Raw genomic sequence first — 21,061 nt, 5'->3', positions numbered from 1 at the left:
TCCATTGGGACACATCAGGAACAGTAGAACACTATTACTTTTCATATCACTATAATAGTGTGTATTATTTCCTAATAGGTACATATGGAGGAATTAATCCAATGTACACTGATGCATTCTTTTGATTGACTGTAAATGAACAATATCAGTGTAGGCACCTAGTGTAGATAATAGACTGACTTCATACAATGCTATCGATGATTGTATCCTCCAAATCTTCATTTTTATTGTAACATTCAAAATGATTGTCTTTACCTTCAAATTCATTGCAGTTTCGAACTTTCTGAAGTAGTAAGATCATTTCATTCTCACATCGAGTGTACCACTGCTTGAAACTGCAATGAGTACAACCATTCTGAATTGTTCTACTGCTTGTTTCTCACCAACTATCAATGACAAAAATCCCTGCTTTTTGAACACAAACACATGCAATGGACACAATTTGAAAACTTAAAACTTAAAGTGTGTCTAATGGCCACACAAGTTCACTCAACTCACGCTAGTTAGAAACTGTTCAGCCCAAGTATCCTGTCCTAATTAAAAGGCATATTGTCCCAAATAAATAAAGGGAATCCCGACTATTTTATTGATTAGTTTTTGTTCTTTAAGAGTTGTCTCAAATAAGTGGCTGCCCTGATTAACCAAAGACCCAATTAACCAGAATTCACTGTATATATATTCTGTAAGACCAGAGTAGAATTAGGCCATGCAGCTGATTATGTCTGCTTTGCTTTATAAGAAAAATATTCCCTTTTCATCTGGAATAAGTTAAAGAGCGTTATTCATGCTTACGTGAGCTTTCACAATGTACTTTTATTTTGGCTTACCAGTGTGCAGATATGTCTGGTAAAACACTCTGCCAGGTGCTCCTTTAACTGGTTCAATAAGTTCAGTCTGAAACATTTTGTTTTCCACTTGTGATTATTTAACTGATAATTGCCTTGAAATGCCGTTACTTTTTTTATTGGACTGCATCTGTTTCATTTACAACTTATTAAGAGGGAGTCACGTGAAAGGTAAACTTCATTGAAGAGACCCCAGATGGATGGTGTAATTAGCAATTAAAAGTGTGAAGTGGATAAGGAATTCTCCCCACCATCAAATCTAAGTGTACCAATAATGGTTTTCAGAGTGATTGACCTCTTTGTTTTACTCTTGCTCCTTTGATTTGGGCCAGAAAGTGCAGAAATTCCCAAGTAAGCCACAGTTCAAATTTCAAAACCCTGTAACAAAAAATAACAGTAACAACCACGAGTCTTGATGAAGGGCCTTGGCCCGAAACATCGATTGTTCACTCTTTTCCATAGATGCTGCCTGGCCTGCTGAATTCCTCCAGCATTTTGTGTGTGATGCTTGGATCTCTAGCTCATCTTTGAACCATTACTAAGCATATCTTCCTCTCCCCTTTCCTTCCAGCACTTTGTAGAGATTGCTTCTTTTACAGACACCTTGTTTCATCTTCTATCTCTGCCTACCACACCCCATGGTGACACAAGTGACTGCAGATGCTGAGCAAAAACGTACTGATGGAGGAGCTTGGAAGGTCAGGCAGCATCTGTAGAGAGAAATAAATGATCAATTTTCTGGGTTGAGATTTTTGCCCCAACAAATGGCATTTTCACAGGCAACATTTGTTATTTTACCTCTTTCTTTCCCACCTTCCAGGAACCCAGACTTTCTCTCCAGGTGAAGCAGCGAATCACTTGCACTTATTCGAGTCCAGTGTGCCGTATTTAGAGTACATAATGGGGCCACTTCTACATTGGAGGAAGTAAAACGCTGATTGGCTGATGGCTTTGTGGAACGCCAGCCTTCAGTCTGAATGATTCGGTTGCCTGCCCTTCTAGAATATTCTGTTTCCTTTGCCGAGCCAGACTCACTATGATGGAGGATATAGCGTGTACAGCTTGAAAGCACTGTGAGTGGGAAAGAATTAAATTATGTTTCAAAATATAAAAAAAGTGGGTTTTTTTCATTGTAGGTCTCCTGATGGTTGAAAGGCAAATATACTGAAGATGAATGAGCTGAAAAGAAATGTGTTTTGTTTTGGTCTGGAAAGGTTTGCTGCAGACTTTTGCTAAGCTGAGCCATTCTCTATTACAAGGAATGCAGTTTTCTGGGGAAACTAGTCCCCAGCCTCTCCTTCTAAGTGGTGTACAGCTCTTCCCTGTGATCAGAGAAACATTTCTGGAATATTGGATTACACCACGAAGCATACCATTTAAGCCCTTTCTTTTATGATTGGCCACATGGGAAGTATAAAATGATTTGTATTTCAATACGTTTATATTCAAATACAATTCAACCATTTAGACAGACATTTAGTGACTTAAAGCAAAACAACTTACTGTATAAAAACCAACCAAGCAGTTCTTACCCTCCATTAAATTCTCTTTGAAATCTCTTCATAAAATGTGAAATATGCCAGGCCTCATTGATTTTCATTAAGATATAAAGTGCAAATATTTTATTTTTACAATATGATGGGAAGACAAGAGCAAGTAAATGGTGCAAGAAGGTAATATATTGATCTTTCACTCCTGGGATCTCCCTTCAAATGAAGTCAGCATTGATAGGATGAAAAACACCTTCCTCTCAACAGCAACTTAATAAGATTGACTAGTCTTGGTATATTTGGAAGGAGCTCAATGATTTTAGTACCACAGACCATCTCAGATAGAGAGGTCATATAGTGATTGCTCCAGATAATGCATAAACAATTCTGATTATATTTTGTGGGGCAGCATTCATCATTGGAGATCCCCACCCCACCAGACCATGTTCTCTTCTTGCTGCTGCCATCAGATAGAAGGTACAGGAGCCTCAGGATTCACACCACCAGGTTCAAGAACAGTTATTACCCTCAACCATTAGCTGCTTGAATAAAAGGGGATAACTACAGTCATTTGCCCCATCATTGAAATGTTTCTACAACCAATTATCTCACTTTGAGGACTCCATATTAAATTATCTCATGTTCCCATTATTTATTGCTAATTATTTGTCTTCTGCACTCTGGCTGATCTTTCATTTCATATTTACTGTTCTATAGATTTGCTGAGTATACCCACAGGAAAATGAATCTCAGGGTTGTATATGGTGACATATTAGTATTTTGATAATAAGTCTTACTTTGAACTTTGAGTGTTTGGCATAAGCGTAGAACAGAATCAAGGGAAGTTTATCCTCTATATAATTTTCTTTTGTTTAAACAGGATGAAAATGTGCTTCATTTCCCAAAGTTTTAATATCTCCTGCCTTCATGAATTGAAAAGTACATCATATATCTTTAAAAAGAACTGTGAGATGACTTCTCCTTAATATCTACTTCTTTTTATATATATCTTCAAATTAATGCTACTTTAACACCCAAGTTGCCACTACATTGAAATCACCATCTTGGGTTTGAGGACTTGCTGAGGGTGCTGAAGTGACTCTTGAGGCCAATGTAGGACCCCTTCTTTTGAAATGGCCTAGGAATTTACATCAGACTGGAAGCTAATTTCACTATTAATATCTGCTCTAGAGAAGTCTTGCAAAATATGACAATCTTTAGGGTCTCATCATAGGTATTTGTTGTTAAGAGCTGGGTGGAAGGAGGCAGTGTGGTAGCGCAGCAGTTAGCACAATCGCTTTAGAGCGCCAGTGCTCACTAGTCAGGGTTCAAATTCCACCCACTGTCTGTAAGGAGCTTATACATTCTCCCTGTGACCACGTGGGTTTCCTCAGGGTGTTCCAGTTTCTTCCCACATTCCAAGATGTGTGGGTTAGGATTAGTAAGAAGTGGGATGCTACATTGGCACTGGAAGTGTTTGAACACTTGCACTATCCTCACCAATTTGAGTTGGCACAAACAATGCATTTCATTGTACGTTTAGGTGTTTGGATGTACATATGACTAATACAGCTAATCTGTTTCTTCTGAATGTTGGAACAAGCTTGTGAGAGACTTCTCTCATAATGTAAGGTCTACCTAGCCTCTTATGCAGGTGCTGTATGCAGCAGGCCAGTGATGCCCTGAAAACGAGAGATCTGTATGGTTCTGTCTTCCTGTATAACACCTTCCTTCAAAAATTAAGGCCCATCAATGTGATCTCAAAGGCATCATTAAACTGGAGAGAAGTGCAGAGAAAATTTATGAGGATTCTGGCAGGTCTCAAGGACCTGAGATATCGTGAGAGGTTTGCAATTAAAACTTTATTACTTGGACTGTAGGAGTTTGAGGGGGTGACCTTATAGAAGTGTACTGTATAGAATCATGAGGGGCATGGATAGGGTGAACACTCATAGTCTTTTACCCAGGGAAGGGGAACATTAAAACTGGAGGGCAGGGTTTTAAGGTAAGTGATGCAAGATTTAAAAGGAACCTGTGGGGCAACTTTGCCATGCAGAGGGTGGTATGGCATGAGCTGTCAAAGGCAGGAACCCCTGTAACAACTTTCAAGAGACATTTGGATAGGTACATGGTTAGGGGTGTTTCAGGGAATATGCACCAACTGCAGGCAATGGGACTGGTTTGGCAAGCACCATGGTTGGTATGGATGAGTTGGGCTGACGAGCCTGTTTCTCTGCTTTATTACTCCATAACTCTATGACCCTGAAAACGTGACCTATTTCCATTTCCTAGGAGCCATCTCTCAGCAAAGGTTGACATCATTGACAAGGTTTATTGTGGCTTTTAGCAAAACGATCATATGAGCCTTTGGCCATCTGAGGAAAAGAGCATTTGAAGACTAGATGCAAAACCCAAAACAAGGTCCATGGTCTAGCAACAGTAGTGATCCCTGTCTTCCTACATTCTTCTGAGTCTTCAGCTATTAAGCTCCATAAAAGCCAAACTCACTAGCAGGATATGCAAACTAGTATCGTTGTCCTCTCCTATGGCAACATCCCAGTATTAAGACCTTAACTACACTCATTTGCTCCAGTGGCCAGGCCACATCTCATGCACACTTGACCTCAAACTCCTGAAATGGACACTCTGCTCAATGTTCTGTCACTTGCAATTTTCAGGTGGGCAGAGAGAAAAGATACAAGGATGTTTCTTAAAACCCCTTGACCCACTGACTCCTGGAATCCATTGTTCATAAGTGCTCAAAGTGAAGAAGGAGCTCTCTAGATGGCACATGGAACATCAAGGCCAGGCATTGAGACAAGACAGAAGTCTGGTGTAAACGTTGGAAGCAGAGCACAATCGTGCATGCATTCCTCTCTGACTCACCTGTGGCAAAGTCTGGGGATCCCTCACTGGCCTCACTAGTAACCTTAAAACCCAGAGAACTGAACTGGAAGCAAGTCATCCTCAACCTCAAGACAGAAAAATGGCATGCTTTTTGCTTGTATTTGCCCCTGTTAAATCATAGATACTAATACACTGTTATAAATTATCATCTTACAAAAGTGAAAGTTAAAACCAGTTTCTACTGTTTATCCAATGCTTGACTCCCTCACAATTCGTTTCATTCCTTTTGGCTGGAACCTTCTGAGAACTGCAGAGACACCATCTGGCCGTTGGTCTGCCATTGCGTGATAACCTGAAAAGAGTTAATGCGTTTGAATAATGTTGTTAATCGTAGCTCCCAAATGCAAACTAGTAACACCAAATTCATGCAAATTACATTGCAACTTCAAAATGTAGCCCAGAATTGAATGCAATCAGCAGTAAGTGTTTTGTTACAGCCTCACTCATTCAGTGAAACGTCTACCAAATAACTCATATCCAGAGGAATCAGTTACTAATCCAATGTTCATTACTATCATATTGTGGAAACAATTCTTTTTGAATTGGATCAAACAAAAACTGAAGTGAAGTAACCATTAACCCTTAACCATTGTTGCTATCGGATTGAAGCCTTCTCAGTCTGTCGGTTATTTACTCTCAACTCAGTTTCTACTGTGTATTGCTACACAGCATAAAGCCAGCTCCAATTTAACAGCATATAATAACCCTTGGTAGAAGGAATAAAGGTGTAGACTATTTTCTAAACAGGGAACAAATTCAGAAATCAGAGGTGCAAAGGGACTTGGGATTCCTAGTTTAAGATTCCCTGAAGGTTAACTTGCAGGTTGAGTTGGTGGTAAGGAGGGCAAATGCAGTGCTAGCATTCATTTCAAGAGGACTAGAATATAGAATCAATGATGTAATTAGAGTGGTGAAGATGCCATTTGGTATGCTATCCTTCAACAGTCAGGGCACTGACTATCGGATTTGGGAAGGTATGCTGGTGAGGCTGCAGCCTGAGTATTGTGCACAGTTTTGGTCACCCTGTTTTAGGAAAGATGTTATTAAGCTAGAAACAATGCAGAGAAGATTTATCAGGACATTCTCTGAACTTGTGGGCCTGAATTACGAGGACAGGTTGTGTAGACTAGGACTTTAGTTCCTGGAATTTAGGAGATTGGGGGTGTGGGGGGGGGGTGTGACCTGATAGAGTTACATAGGATCATGAGGGCACAGCAAGGAAAACACTTTTTCCCGGAGAATAGGTGATGTAAATAAGAGACATAGGTTCAAGATCAGAGACAAGGGATTTAAAAGGAACATCATACAATGAGTGCTGTGCGAGCTGCCAAAGGTAGGGTTGAGGCAGGCTCATCAGCAACATTTAAAAGCCATCTAGATAAGTACACGGATTAGGAGAGGTGTAGAGGGTTGTGTGCAGAATGTGAGCAGATAGGACAGGCTCACTGGCAACGCAGTCCGCATGGACCAGTCGGAAGAAGGGTCTGCTTTCATGCTGCCTGACCCTATGACTCTTATATCAGATTTCCTGAATACGCAGGTCAAGCAACGTCTGCAGAAAGAGAAACTGAATTGATGTTTCTGGTTGTAAACTTCATCAGAACTGAGAAATAGAGAAAACAGGTTAGCTTTATGTTGTAGAGGTTGACTCATGTTGTTACACAGACTTCCACACTACGACTAGCATGAAGTGAAAGCATTCATACTGTCCCTAGGCTAAACTCGTATAGTCAGTAAGGTTGCAGTTTTATAGTTTCCTTTTTATCATTTTGGATACACAATATGGCAGGAACTAAGTGTGTAGGCATCCATATTCTGAGTGATGTAGGTGCTCTGCACCCAGAAAACCATGCCCTTTAGACAGGCTAATAGACCTAACTTAAACAAAAGAGACACTGTCTGGCCTCGAAGATTTGCAATGACAGTTATTTGTAGTTTGATCTCTATGGAATCAGTTAATGAGCCCTTGCAACATACTGGAGCAGTGCAATGCGTAAAAAGGCACTCACCACACACAACAGTCTGAAACTCGTTATCAAAGTTTAATAATATGTGAAAACATAATTTTTCAACAAAGCGGAAATGCTTTTCTCAAATTTGAGCATTAGCTTTGCTGAATTAGATTAGCTGTGGGAATTCCAATGCTTGTGCATTTGTGAATAAAGCAAAGCAACTGTCTATGTCACAGGAACCTGAAACACAAGTGCATTCACATTATTGAGAGCGTTCAGGATTCTGCAGTTTTAGCTATTATTGTCAGCTAAGGGAACAAATTGCATATATTACTGAATTGGAATCAATCTAGAATAATAAAGCTAAGGGTTAATTTGCTTTGAGATGCCATCCACTAAGGATGGGACAGCAAGTGGGAAGTTACCTGAAGTGTAATTTTTCTGACCTTTTGCCATCTATTTTATTTATTGAGATACAGTGTGGAACAGGCCCTTCTGGCCTCCCTGGCCCTTCAAGCCCCTCCAGTCAGTAACCCCCAATTTTAACCCTAGCCAAATCACAATGACCAACTAGCCCACCAACTAGTACATCTTTGGACCCTGGGAGGAAACCCACGTGGACACTGGAAGAATGTATAAATTCTTTACAGAGACATAGAACATAGATAGATACTTTATTGATCCCAAAGGAAATTACAGTGTCACAGTAGTATTAGAAGTGCACAGATATACAAATATTAGAAGTAAGAAAGAATTTTAAAAAAAGTTACCTTAAAAATAAGATGCACAAGATTTACAAATCAAAGATTACAAGATTTACAAAATTTCCATGTTCACACTGATAAGATGGTAATTCAAGAATTACTGTAATATTATACAGTAATGGGAGCACATTCACACCATCCAGATAAGAAGTGATGATAGTATTGCACAGGGTATCCACAGTGTCAGGGTGAGGTAAACAGAGCGAAACAGAGCCGTACAGCACAGTGCAGGCGTTGATATCGTGTTGTCCAGATACAGCGAGAAGGCGAATGGACCGTGGTGGGAGCTAGAGAATGGGGTTTCGGATGACACTGAGCTGGCAGTGGCTGAACAAGGGAGGATGACCACATGTCCATTGGAATAGTCAAGTCTAAAGGTAACAAGGTGGTTCTCAGCAAAAAAGTGAAACTGGGCAGTCACCATGATGGCACAGGTGTGATTCTTAAATGCATCCTGATTAATTATTTCAGCAAGGCTGGTTCTCTTTTAGACAGTTGCCAGAGAGGAGGACTCAGTCAAGGGCCATGGAATTAAGTTTCTGACAAGAGACCGAAGTAATGGTTTTTGAGTTACTGTTAAAAATTTGAAATAAATTTCTGTTCAATTCAATCTCTAACAGTTTAGAGATTGCAGATGAACCAAGAGCAATGGTGGTAAAATTGAATGATGTGTCATGAGCTTACACATGGATTCTGTGAGATGATGAGATAACCGAGGACAAGTACTTGGGACCACCAGAAGTAAAAGTGCCAGATGTCATTGCAGGAGACTCTTTGACTATGATTAGATAAGTAAAATTATAACCAGGAGCAATTCCACCTAACCAGCCTACAGTAAAGGTGCGTTGTATTTGGACTTTTTGAGCAACTACACAAAAGCATAAGGATACAAGAGCAGGAAAGGCCACCTGCGCTCCCTAAGCCTGTCCTACAATTCAAAAGGCTCATAGCTGATCTTCCCCTATCCACGCCAGTTCCCTAAAAGACCAAACTTTCAAAAATGTATCTGTTGCCCCATTAAATTACCCTCAGCAGTAGAGAATTCCAAAGAAGTTCCAAAGCACCTCACTTCTAAATGACAGTCCACTAATCTTCTAACTACACCTCCTCTTTGAGATGCTCCCAATAGTGGAAGTATATTGACGTCTACCATTTTGTACTTTTAAGAATCTTATACAATTCAACAGCCTTTCTTCTACATTCCAAAGAATATAGATCTTTAGAATATAGTTTCTTTTTAGCTAATAACAGTGGAATTAGTCTAATGGATCTCCTTTGGATTGCCACTATATTTTTGTTGAATAGGGGACCAAGGTTGTACACAGTACTTCAAGTGTGGCCTTATCAGTGTCCTGTACCTCTGTAAAAATACATTGTGGCTGATGCACCATCAATAACTCTCGGAGACGTGAGGCGAGATATAGGCTTTTATTCACTGGAAGAGAGCAGTCAGCAGCAAGAGACCACCATACAACATCCTGGAGACTGAGGGAGGAGCAGTGCCTCCAATCGCCTTTATACAGGGGTCTGTGGGAGGAGCCACAGGAGCAGTCAGCGGGGGGGGGGGGGGGTGGAGGGACGTGTCCAGACAGGTATCTGTAGTTCACCACAGTGGCCACTTTATTAGGTCTCTCCTGTACTTAATAAAGTGGCCACTGAGTGTATCTTCATGGTCTTCTGCTGCTGTAGCCCATCCACTTCAAGGTTCAACATGTTGTATACTCGGAGATGCTCTTCTGCACACTATCGTTGAAGCACATGGTGATTTGAGTTACTGTTTGCCTTCTTTCAGCTTGAATCAGTCTAGCCATTCTCCTCTGACCATTCTTATTAACAAGACATTTTTGCCTACAAAACTTCTACTCACTGAATGTTTTTTTTTGTTTTTCACACCATTGTTTGTAAACTCTAGAGACTGTTATGTGTGAAATTCTCAGGCGATCCGCAGTCTCTGAGATACTCAAACAACTGTCTGGCACCAACACTTTGATCACATTTCTTTTCCATTCTGATGCTTGGTCTGAACAACAACTGAACTTCTTGGATGTTTTTATGCACCGAGTTGCTGCCAAATGATTGACGGATTAGATATTTTCATTAAAGAGTAGGTGTACAGGTGTACCTAATAATGTGGGCAATGAGTATATATGCCTGTGACTACACTCTATCCCTCTTGGAATAGATTTACTTTCCTAACCACTAACTGTACATTCCTGTTAACTTTAACAATCCCTGCAAAAGAAAGGCCTGCAAGACTTAAGAGAATGAGATTATTTTTGTCAAACTCCCATACAGTATCTTTGAAGGACTTTACAGTAATTTTACTTGGTGGACTTCACAACTATCAGAGCTGTTCTGGTACAGTGGTAGAGATAGAAACCAGATCGGAGGGATTTAAAGATGGAGTTTGGTGCAAGACTTGCTTCAGTTTGGGAGGGTATAGCATGTTTGAGGGCTCTTGAAAGGGAAGGGAGGTTGGAGTCGTTTGCAAGGGTGAAAGGTCAAGGCTCATGGGCAGAGCCAATTATAGCAGATGTAAAAATTCCAAGATTACTAGCTGCAGAGAGAGAAATATTAGTAATATATCAGGAAGAGAATAATATAAACTAAAATCAGGAAGGGAAGCTGGCTAGCTGCTAGTTTGGTGGAAGCAGGAAGCAGGTGGTTCTCCTAGTCAAGATTGTTTTTAAGATAATATGTTGATAGATTGAAGGGAAACTAAAGAAAGATATAAAATTAGACCCAGGACTCAGGGAATATTAAAACTATGACCCAGTAATCTAGAGGAAGGAAAGAAAGTAGCACAGATAGTTGAAGTCTCAATCCAAGTTACAATCAAATCCTTGTACTTGTTACTGGAGATGAAGGTAAAAATGATTTGGGAGAGGGGATTGTGAAGGAGGAGTATGATTAAGTTAGAGGACAATTAAAATTAATGGGCAATTTATGTCAGATGAGAGTAGGCCCAATATTGCATTATCCAGCCAGATATGATGTTAAATAACTAAACCAGTTCATCATCTTGACAGTTCAGATCTGCAAATTCAGGGGGTAGAAAGGAAAGTCGGTTTAGGGGAGCAGTCAGAGTGAGAGAGGAGTGGCCTTAATGGAGATCAGTTAGACAAGGGCGAAGGAAATAAGATGAACTAGCAGACCAGTAGCTAAAGGAAGAAGGTGGCAGGAGAAGACCATAGGCTAGATGGCTGAAAGTACAGGACTGAGAAAATCTCAAAAGGATGTAGGATTTTGAGTGGGTGATGGAATGTGGTTGGAAACCAATACAAATAAATGTCTAGAGGTAGTGTTACTGATGATTGAAGTTACGTGAACAAGACAGGCTTAAAGTTAAGTGAACCAAACGGATTTGTGAACTCATATAAATTGGATAATATTTGAATGCAAAATTTGCTTCAAAGATAAATTTCCACTGATTAACATTAAGTTATAACCAGCTGCTGACAAAAAAGAGCAAATAAAGAAATGATTAACAAATATGTGAACCTAGTCCTTGACTGGGTTCACATATCTGTTAATCATTTCTTTATTTTTAACCCTGTGAATGAATAGTGTGGTTAACTTTAGTGTACTTATTTAGAAACTATTGGATGTGGAAATAATAGTGAAGAATAAACATGAAAAGGTTAGGATGTCACTGTCCATTTTAGTGAAAAATCTATTACTGCTTTGGAACTTGAATGGATAGCAGAGCCACATACAAATTCTGACTTAGGCCATGATCTGCATTCACCTGATAGGACCTACATAGCTTCCTTACTTATGGAGATTCTTAATTCCAAAAAAAAGAATTAAAGACACATGTAGTTCATTCAGCCAAGGAAAATATTTGGCTTACAACACAATGGCATTTTTCCCTTTACTTTTCCAATGACCTTTCTTCCCAATGATGTGTTGATTCACACTGGGTTCAACGTGAGCAGTAGTCCTCTGATTCTTTGCCCACCTATGTGTTAGAGTCGGGTCTGTGACTGTTTTCAAGCCGAGCTGTTCTCACCTGGTTTGCACACGCAGTTACAGCAGAATTTACTGGAACACAATCAAGGGATGCCAACACCGGTAATTTTTTCCCCATTTCTAATCCAAGATCACTGAAGCCTAACTGGGATCTTCATGGCTTGATACCATATTAACCTGTAACTTTGTTTACTGAGCCATAACCTTTCTGTTTACAAATTAAAAACCTTTGTCCCATTACCAGAAATCTAATCCCAATTTCAATTTGATGACATTTTCATGAGCTTCACAGTATAGCTTTCTTTTGTGACAAATTCAAATAATCTTAAAGATTATTCAAGAATATGTTTTTACAAAGAGATTTTGTTGATCCTCTAAGACTGATTGCTCAAATTGGTTGTCTCAATGTTCTTGCTGACCAAAACAATGTTTCTGTCTCATTCGCTAATGCAGAACAATACCCCAAGCTGATTATTGGAGGCATTGTCAAAAAGAAACTGGCACTCGGGGATTAGGAGAGGTAGCCAAGAACATGATCATTGATATATTTTAAGGAGCATCATAACTCAAAGGGAGAGAAGGCGTAGATACAAGGAAGTGGATATTTCAGGGCCCAGGGTCTATATGGCTGAATACATGATCATCAGTGGTAAAGAGTGATGTAAAAGAAACCAGAATTGGAGGAGTGGTGATCTTGGACAGGTGTCGTGAGCAATGGCTGTAAGGAGATTTCACACTTCCCGTCTTCCCTTTCTTAAAACCTACCTGTTGACCACGTTTTTCAAGATAGCACCAGTGGTGACATCCTGCAGACTGCTCAGCTGAAGGAAGGTGCAGGCATCTTGAACTTGACCACCTCTGTTGCGAGGCTTGTGGCTGTGAGACTCATTCTCGGGGACTGTGCGGTTTGAGGTTTAATGCCCTCAGTGCTGCCTGTGGTCCACTGACTTGCTTTTGGAGGACCCTTCGATTCATGTGCCATGTGTTTCCGGTTACTCTGTTTCCGAATTTGCGCGATTTGATGGAGGTGCTTCGGTGTGACTCTGGTTCTGCGGTTGTGGCCTGCAGTCCGCGGCACAGCGCTAAACGGAGCTAACAGGGTGTTTGTCACCTGGACCACTTTTGGGGACTCTGCAATTTGACGTTTAGTATTCTGTGTGTTACTCGCCCGCTTTTACCTGTTCGTGTAATCAGCTTTATTTCACACACTGGGTGTTCGATGTTTTCTTTTAACGATTTCATAGTGTTTCTTTGTTTCGTGGCTGTCTGTGGGAGGACTTATCTCAGGGTTATATACAAACTTTGATACTAAATGTACTTTGAACTTTGGTCAAATTTGGGGCCATCTGTTCCAAGGGTACGGGCTTGAAGATGTCTAGCAATAAGGCAGCACAGTGGTGCAGCTAGTGGACTTGCCAGCTCACTGCTCCTGTGACCTGGGTTCATCCCGGTGATTGGACATTCTTCCCGTTGCTAGGCGGTTTTCCCCTGCATGATCCAAGCATGCTGATAAATAGGAATAGAAAATTGCCTTTAGTAACTAGATGTGTGGTAGAATGGGTGGTAATTAATGGGATCGTGGAGATAATAAAAATGGGACTAATAAAGGATAACTGTAAATGTCCAGTTGATGGATTGTGTATACTCATTGGATCATCTTTCCATGCAGTATGGTTCTAAAGTGTGTCAAAAAGTCTAATTCTGCTCCTATGTCTTGTCTTATGGTTTAAAACACTACTGAATTGCAAGCCAAAAGTAGTCACCAAAGCAAGGACTAATGGGTGAGAGAAAGTAACAGGATGTGGACAAGTGGTTTGATACCAAGGACTTCAGTTTTTGTAACTTCAATCGGAGTACCTATTTCCCTCACTTAGCATCATGGCCTGCAATGGGAAACATCAATACCCTTGAACAGAAAAGCCTACAGACAGTAGTGGATACAGCCCAGTCCATCACCGGTAAAGCCCTCCCCACTGATGAGCACTTCTACATGGATTGCAGTTGTAAGAAAGCAGTACCCATCATCAAGAACTCTTACCGTCCAGGCCACGCTCTTTTCTCGGTATTGCCCGCAGGAAGGACGTAAAGCAGCCTCAGGACCCACACCACCAGGTTCAGGAACAATTACTCCTCCTCGACCATCAGGCTCTTGAATCAGAGGGGTAAATTTACTCAACTTATCTCACCCAACATTGAACTGAACACAACCTGTTGACTTAATTTCAAGGGCCGTTTATCTCACTTTCTCAATACCTATTGTTTATTTGTTATTGTTATTTTGTATTTTCAGAGTTTGTTATCCTTTGCACATTGGTCGTTTCGTCCATCGTGTGTGCAAGTCTTTTGTTGATTCTATTGTATTTCTTTGTAATTTACTGTGAATGCCCACAAGAAAATGAGTCTCCCGGTTGGATACAGTGACGTATATGTACTTTCAATAATAAATTTACTTTCAGCTTTTAAACTTCGGCTATAATTGCATTTTCCATATGGTAAGAAACATGCTATTGATTTACAAAACTCCAAAAAATGTTTAATACTTAAAGGGTTAACAGAAAAGACACCAGTTACATCAATCTGTTTGTTGGGCTATACTTCATTCACATTATCGAACTCAGCAAAAAACACCAACATCGTTAAGCAGAAGGCAACATTAATTGCTCATAGAAAAAAAGGCTGAAATTACATGCACGTGAAGTGGCAGAAGAATGTTTAAAAATAAGAACACATTACAGATGTTGCAAAGCATCCACGAGACTGACAGGGCTGAGTGAGATACTTTTAAAAACTCGTATTAGTGCATAACTAAAAGATCAGAAAATAGAATTGAATTTGGAGTATTTTGCAAGCCAATCGGAACACTCCTGAGGGAAGGGGTTCTCAAGCTTCCCTGGTCTTTCATAACATGGAAACCCAGTACGATGTGTGGGCACTGCACCAAAGCAATAAAACCCTTACAACGTAGTAAAGTTTCAGCTGAGCATTATTTGTGTATTTTTTGTCATATTCTTCTTCTGAAGGGAGAGCAAATGGCCTGTCATCAGTCACTCAGCAACCAGAGTACAGGCCTCTTCAGTCCACATCCAGTAAGATCATCAGAATTCTGCTCTAAGCAGCTTTAGACCTAGAACTGATCTGTTTATCCTAAAATGGTTATTCCAGTCTCTCCTCGACAACCTTTTGTTGTACAATAACCCCAAATGCTTTTGCCATTCCAGCAGAATTCCTAGACATTAATCTGCAATTCATAATCAATTGAAATTATTTGACTCAGTAGCTGATTTCAAAATACAGCTAAATTGGATTTGCTTTGATTGTGCAAGAAAATGAATCATAATGCAATTCATCATGTTTCAATTAATGATTGAGGTTTTGTCAAAAATTAGTAATGAATAAAACTAGATATGCATTTTAGGTGATCAATTTCCTGTTATATGTTCCAGTATCAAGTGATGTGCTTTCTTTCTAAGAGGTTTGCAAATCCACTTCATGATCTCAAAGGCTACAGCTTTTGCATTTTTTGGGTACAAATTATTTGCCTTTGTTAATGCAGAAGGCTGCCTAACAACCATAAAGTTAAGTCATCATCCCTTTCTGCTTTATCAGAGCTGTGACAAATGTACATTTGGAAGAAAATACAGGTAATGATGGCCTAGTTTATAAGTGTGTTAACTTAACTTTATCTTTAAGCAGTACTTTAGAATATTAGTCAGATAAATCAGTGAAGAGCAGTGAAGTCTCTCTGAATACTGTGAAGTTTCATTAAGCATCTCTAATTAGCCACACCCCCAGAGGGGAAAAGTGCTAAACCACCAGAATAGGAATTCAGGTGGTTTTCAAATTGATCAGATGAGAGCCATTTCCAGCTGAGTCCTAGTCACAAATCAATAATCAAACTATTTGTAACTATTTCAATGGTACAAAGGAACACAATTGTATATGAATTAGATAAAAGCCTCCTTTTGCAGTTGTAATCAAGTAGTTTGCAACTTCTTTGATCTGGATGGAAGAGTGTTTTCCCTCCCAATAGCAACAACACAACTAAGTAAAAACCCCCATCTTATTCAGAAAATTCTTGTGCTTGCATTCACAAACATCCAGAGGACATTAGAGCACATTTCTTCAAAAATGATTTTATTGGGAGAACTACAAAAAATTTACAGTACAAATTTTTACAGTCTCACACTATAATCTGTAGTGAACTGACACCCAAGTATTTTAAACAAGTTTTTTTTTCCTTTTGTTACATTCAAAGGATACTTCTGTTAAAGTAGTCAAAAGGAGAGTACATAGTGCTCATAATCTGTACCTACTATGTACAAACTAAACCTACTATCATTCACCCACTGTCTTGGAAAATGAAGTTTTTTTTTCCTTTTTCTTTTAATAGCAAATCCCAGAAAAAACAAAAGCAGAGTTCCACTCTCCAGACATTTCAGATTTACTTCAAAAACTGTTCAGACCTAGAGGTGGCCCCTCACTCATCAAAGTGGTGGCAATGTCTCATCTCCCCTCTCTCCTGGGAAGAAAACTTTCCAAAAGTTCACTTTCAAAACTATTACATTCAGAGAACTGACATCCCCAAATTGTAAAAAAATACTTTTAAAAAAAAGGGAATGCATTATTTGTTCTGAAACTTGTTATTTTGGTTAAGAAGAAAAATAACTTGTCTCTGTAACTGGACCCTGAAGGCACTGTCAATATAATACTGGGTCCAGGGTGCTACATATTTTGGCTCTTATTTTTTTTAAAAAAAGGGAAACAAAAAGAAAAAAAAAATCACAGTGTCATTTATACAAAAACTTTATGATGCCACTTTGACTTAAGAATGCCACATTTAAAGTCTGATACTTAAAGTTTTAACCACTGACTTTGGACGGTCTAACATCCCCAGTTACTTTACATTCTTAAAAAAGCCTACCATCGTCAATCCTAACTAGTTCCACAGCATCAAGAACTGATTTCTAGCACATAGAAATCATGCGATCGTTCATTTCGTAAACAAGGAAAAAAATTAATGAAATAAATATTACATACAATCTCTTAAATTAAGATTTTTATCATTTACAATAAAATAACCAAGTGAAGTTACAAAAACAAAAATGGCATATATTACTGTGAAAAGAACACACTCCACATTCTGCAGATTAATAATGGCAATCATAATTTAAACATAATAAAAGAATATATATCTATTGTTTTCATCATACGCGATAAATACAGTATGAACAAATTACCAATGTATACTTTCTCGAGATAATAAATAAGTTAAATAGTTTTATAGCGAGTTGTACTGCGATGTGCTATCACATCAACTCAACAGCTAAAAAAAATTAACAATCAGCAGTTATTTCAACAATTACAACTAACTCAACGAACGAGTGCCTCACAAAAAAAATCTGCAACACGGTTCTCTTCTCTCTAAAGCCAAACGGGCCACTAGGTGGCAATGGAAAATAGATTAAACTTGCAACAAAGTTTGGAATGAGGTTCTTTTTCTCTTTAACAAGGCAAAAATAGCAAGTCCTGTAATATTTGTTTCCTTAACGAAGGCATTTTCTTGGCAGGATTTTTTTGTTTGCAATTCGTAAAAGTTCTGTTAAATAGAGCAGTTCTCGGTTTTATTTCTTGTTGCTTTTAATCTTCGGAGATGGAAAGCCTGCTGAAAATGGGCAGGCGCCTGCCCGGGTCCATGCTGGGGGACTCGGAGCCGCTCAGACTTCCGGAGCTTAGTGAGCCGCTCAGGTAGCTCTCCCGGTCGGAGAGGGAGTCCGGTGGGCTCGGCGGGGCATCGAACACCGGGGAATCGGCCAGTCGCCGCAGGCATGACTGCACATGGCTCAGGAGGAACGGGGGGGAGGGCGGGCACCCGTTGGCGGACTGCTGCTGGCCGTATCCCCCGGTGCCGCCGGGCAGCTGCTGGGTCTGGATGGCGAGCGGGGTGAGCAGGCTGCTCAGCTCTTGGCTGGAGAAAGTGAAGGCGTTGTTGGCGCAGGCTGGCAGTGTGGGCGACAGCAGCTCGTCGCAGAATACAAACGAGGAGGCGGCGGCGGAGGAGGAGGAGCAGGGAGGAGGGGGCGTGCGGGAGGTCGGGCTCTCCAGCAGCGGCGACTCAAGTCCGCTGGAGGCGCTGGGGAAGCCCGAGAAACTAAGGCTGTGATGCAGCTTAGGTCGCGAATGGTGCTGCTGGTGGAAAGAGTTGACGGCGTTGTTGTTGGTCGGCGCCTGCCTCCTCTCCTCGGCGTTGTGGATGAAGTGGCACCGGGGGCCGTAGGGGCAGAAGCCGATGGTGTGGAATGTGCGGCACAACTCCGTCTTGTATTTGGGGTGGCGGGTCAGGCTTCGCAATTCGTGCATGCCGTGCGCGAACTGGCACTTGTCACCGTACTTGCACGTTCCGCTCTCCTCGAAAGGCCGGCACAGCTCCGTCTTGTAGCGGGTCGAGTTGACCTGCCCCCCGCCGCCGCCTGGCTGCTTCTGCTGTTGCTGCTGCTGGACGAGGTGGAGCGGACTGAGTGGCGGATGTTGCTGCTGGTGAAGCCGCTCCGCGCTCTCGCTGAACGAGCGATCACGGAACTTGTTCTCTTTGTTCAGCATGGCCGTGTTGTTCGATTCCTTGATGTTAGGGAAAGATGAACTGGGATACTTGCTGGACGAACTATTAGTCAGCGCTTGCAAGTTGCTGGTCGAGTGCCGCCTTAGAAATCCCGGTGCAAAGCTTGTTACAGGGGTCCCCACTGCCTTTTTATCCAGCATGCTATTGAAGTTGTTGTAGTTATTCAGGGATTTTTCGTTCTATAAAATAAAAGCAATGAATTAAAGACGAGATCTCAAAACATTCAGATTCTAAATACACTTCTGAAATGCATTCGGGGGAACACGATTGCGTGGCTAAAAGTTTCAACAAAAACTTTTCCAAAACTTTTTTCGTCCTTTCAGAAATCAACTTTTTTTTTTACCTTGTTGCACAAGAAATCGTTGATATCGTAGAAGGCAGATAGAAGCGTTGTAGACATCTTCACGCAGTAGTTTCTACAACCTAGATCCTGCTCGCGTGAAGGCTGGAGTCACAGCTGTTTTCTCCCAGCAAAGAAACGTGAGGTCCGAATGTATAAGAGAAGAGGAAAAAAAAATAAAAAAAAGTATGTTTTTTGGTGGTGGCGAATTTGAACTGCTAGAACTCTTCCTCCTGTCTGCCTTGTTATAAATATTGAGCAGTGAGAAATGGGAGGGATTAACCAGCCTGCTTTCGAACCCTGGCCCGGAGTCTCCATGACAACAGCGACATGATTGACGGGCGGAGCTTAAGGAGCTTAAGCTAAACTGCAAAAAAATATCCTTATCTCCGAGCTGGGAAAGTCAATATCACTTCGTCAAAAAAAACCTTCTGATCAAACTAGATAGGCGTCCAAAACTAAAATGCCGCAAAGACTTTTGCAACTTTCTGAACGGTTTTGCGAGACTTTTCTGTGCGCTGGTCTTCGGTGAAATACCGATACATCGGAGAGAATGCGTCATTACTGTTACAAAAGCGCACAGCTGTGATACTTCCAGTTGAAGCAAAGTCTTTGCAAAAAGTAAACTGGCGGGATATTATTCCCTTAATTCATCGAGCAGAAGGTTTTCTTATTGGGATAGGAATTTCGTTTCTAATCACAAAGAGCACTATTGAATAGTGTAAATTCATTTTATTTGTTTAAAAAGGCCGACTTGCACTTTGATCATAGAACACGGAACTTTGGCCAGCTTGTTCAAAAAGTTACACTGACAAATTCATACTAAAGAACACAAGTTTATATACACGCACGAACAAGTGTGAAGACTTTTATTCATAATTCCAAGGCATAAAAGGAAAACATTCCTGAATTTAGCATTCAAACTGCCTTGGAATGCAGAGTGAGACAATTCAAGGTTTTCTACACACGGTTATTTAACGAGAACAGATATCCCACTTTCACGGATTGTGATTTTCCTCGTTAACATTTCTTTTCGCTCCCCTCCCGTCCGCCCACAACCCTCTACCCACACGCACACAGTAAATTCAGGGCAAGTTTGTCCACTCGAAGCTTGGCTTTAGAGAATTTCAGAAACGAACGTTTATTCAAAAGCAAGGGACAAGAAAAGTTTACGGAGAAAACGGCACGCAACTGGTATGTGCAACTCAATAAATTGCTACTGCGTGGTTCTTGTAGCTGCCCATCCCCCTCCTTTAAGTCTCATGGGTGGATACAACATTGACAGGAAGCGAGAGGAGAAAAATGACGAAGGCTTTATTGAATTTTTTGCTACATCTTGATAGCTTTAAACTATTTCAAATGCAAATTACATGTGGATCATAAACCCTGGTCCGGATCCGGCTGAATTAAAGCAAATTTAGTCTTCGCAGTAGGGGGATTTTGCCCCTTTTAAGCCTGCAGGGTTACAGACACTGCTGCCAAACTAGCTACAATTTGGCGCAACGAGGTACTGCCCCCACCTTCTGCCAACTCCTAAAGCGCCTCAACGTACTTTTCTTAGACTGTCTCAGCAACCATCGCTTATTTTTTTGTTGGTGCTTTGAATGACGTAGTTCTTAAGTAGCCTATTTTGGAAACTTTTTATATAGAAATGAAACGAAGGCTGCGTAAAACAGTAGACGATAAGCTAAAAAGTAATAGTCCGCCTCTCCCTCTCCGGTTACCGTACTTCTTTCCAGCTATTGCACTTCCATCAAATAAGCCGTAGATTTTAAACTTACGCCCATCATGGCTCGATAATCAAACGCCACCAAACTGGTTTCCCTCCCGCCGCGATTTATCTCTGCAATTTGTGAAAATAAGCAATGTTGTGTCTGACTATATGAAAGCGGGACTTAAACCACAATTTATACAGTTTCTGCCACGTTTTGCTGATTACTTTTTTTCAGCCTTCCCGTCAAGTTGCTTCAGTGCCACGCCGGATCCCCACCACCCTTTCAAAATGCAGCGTTTATTCAGAATCAGTCTGTCCTTCCCCACGGGTAAAAATCGAATTATTAAGTACTGACATAACCGCCTTTCCACAGACTGCCCCTCCCCTCCCCCCTCCAGTTGCAACACCCAAGTGTCGAGCGAGACTCGGAACCGGCTCGCCGAGCAGCGAAGACAGACTGG

The 21,061-nt window shown here is 40.8% G+C and overlaps 1 protein-coding gene across 1 annotated transcript; it reads right to left on the bottom strand.

Annotated features, from left to right (window-relative positions):
- Window positions 1-16,047: 16,047 nt before the first annotated feature.
- zfp36l2 (zinc finger protein 36, C3H type-like 2) lies at window positions 16,048-19,453 on the bottom strand. Its single transcript, XM_073050703.1, has 2 exons — window positions 18,890-19,453; window positions 16,048-18,725 (listed from the first exon to the last, which is right to left on the bottom strand). The coding sequence occupies exons 1-2, from the start codon at window positions 18,944-18,946 to the stop codon at window positions 17,568-17,570; spliced, it is 1,215 nt and encodes a 404-aa protein (XP_072906804.1). The 5' UTR covers window positions 18,947-19,453; the 3' UTR covers window positions 16,048-17,567.
- Window positions 19,454-21,061: the final 1,608 nt, after the last annotated feature.

This window comes from Hemitrygon akajei, chromosome 7 (genome assembly GCF_048418815.1).
Source record: "Hemitrygon akajei chromosome 7, sHemAka1.3, whole genome shotgun sequence".
Taxonomy (NCBI): Eukaryota; Metazoa; Chordata; class Chondrichthyes; order Myliobatiformes; family Dasyatidae; genus Hemitrygon; species Hemitrygon akajei.
The sequence above is the reverse complement of the archived record's forward strand: the minus strand, read 5'-3'. Positions and strand labels throughout refer to the sequence as shown.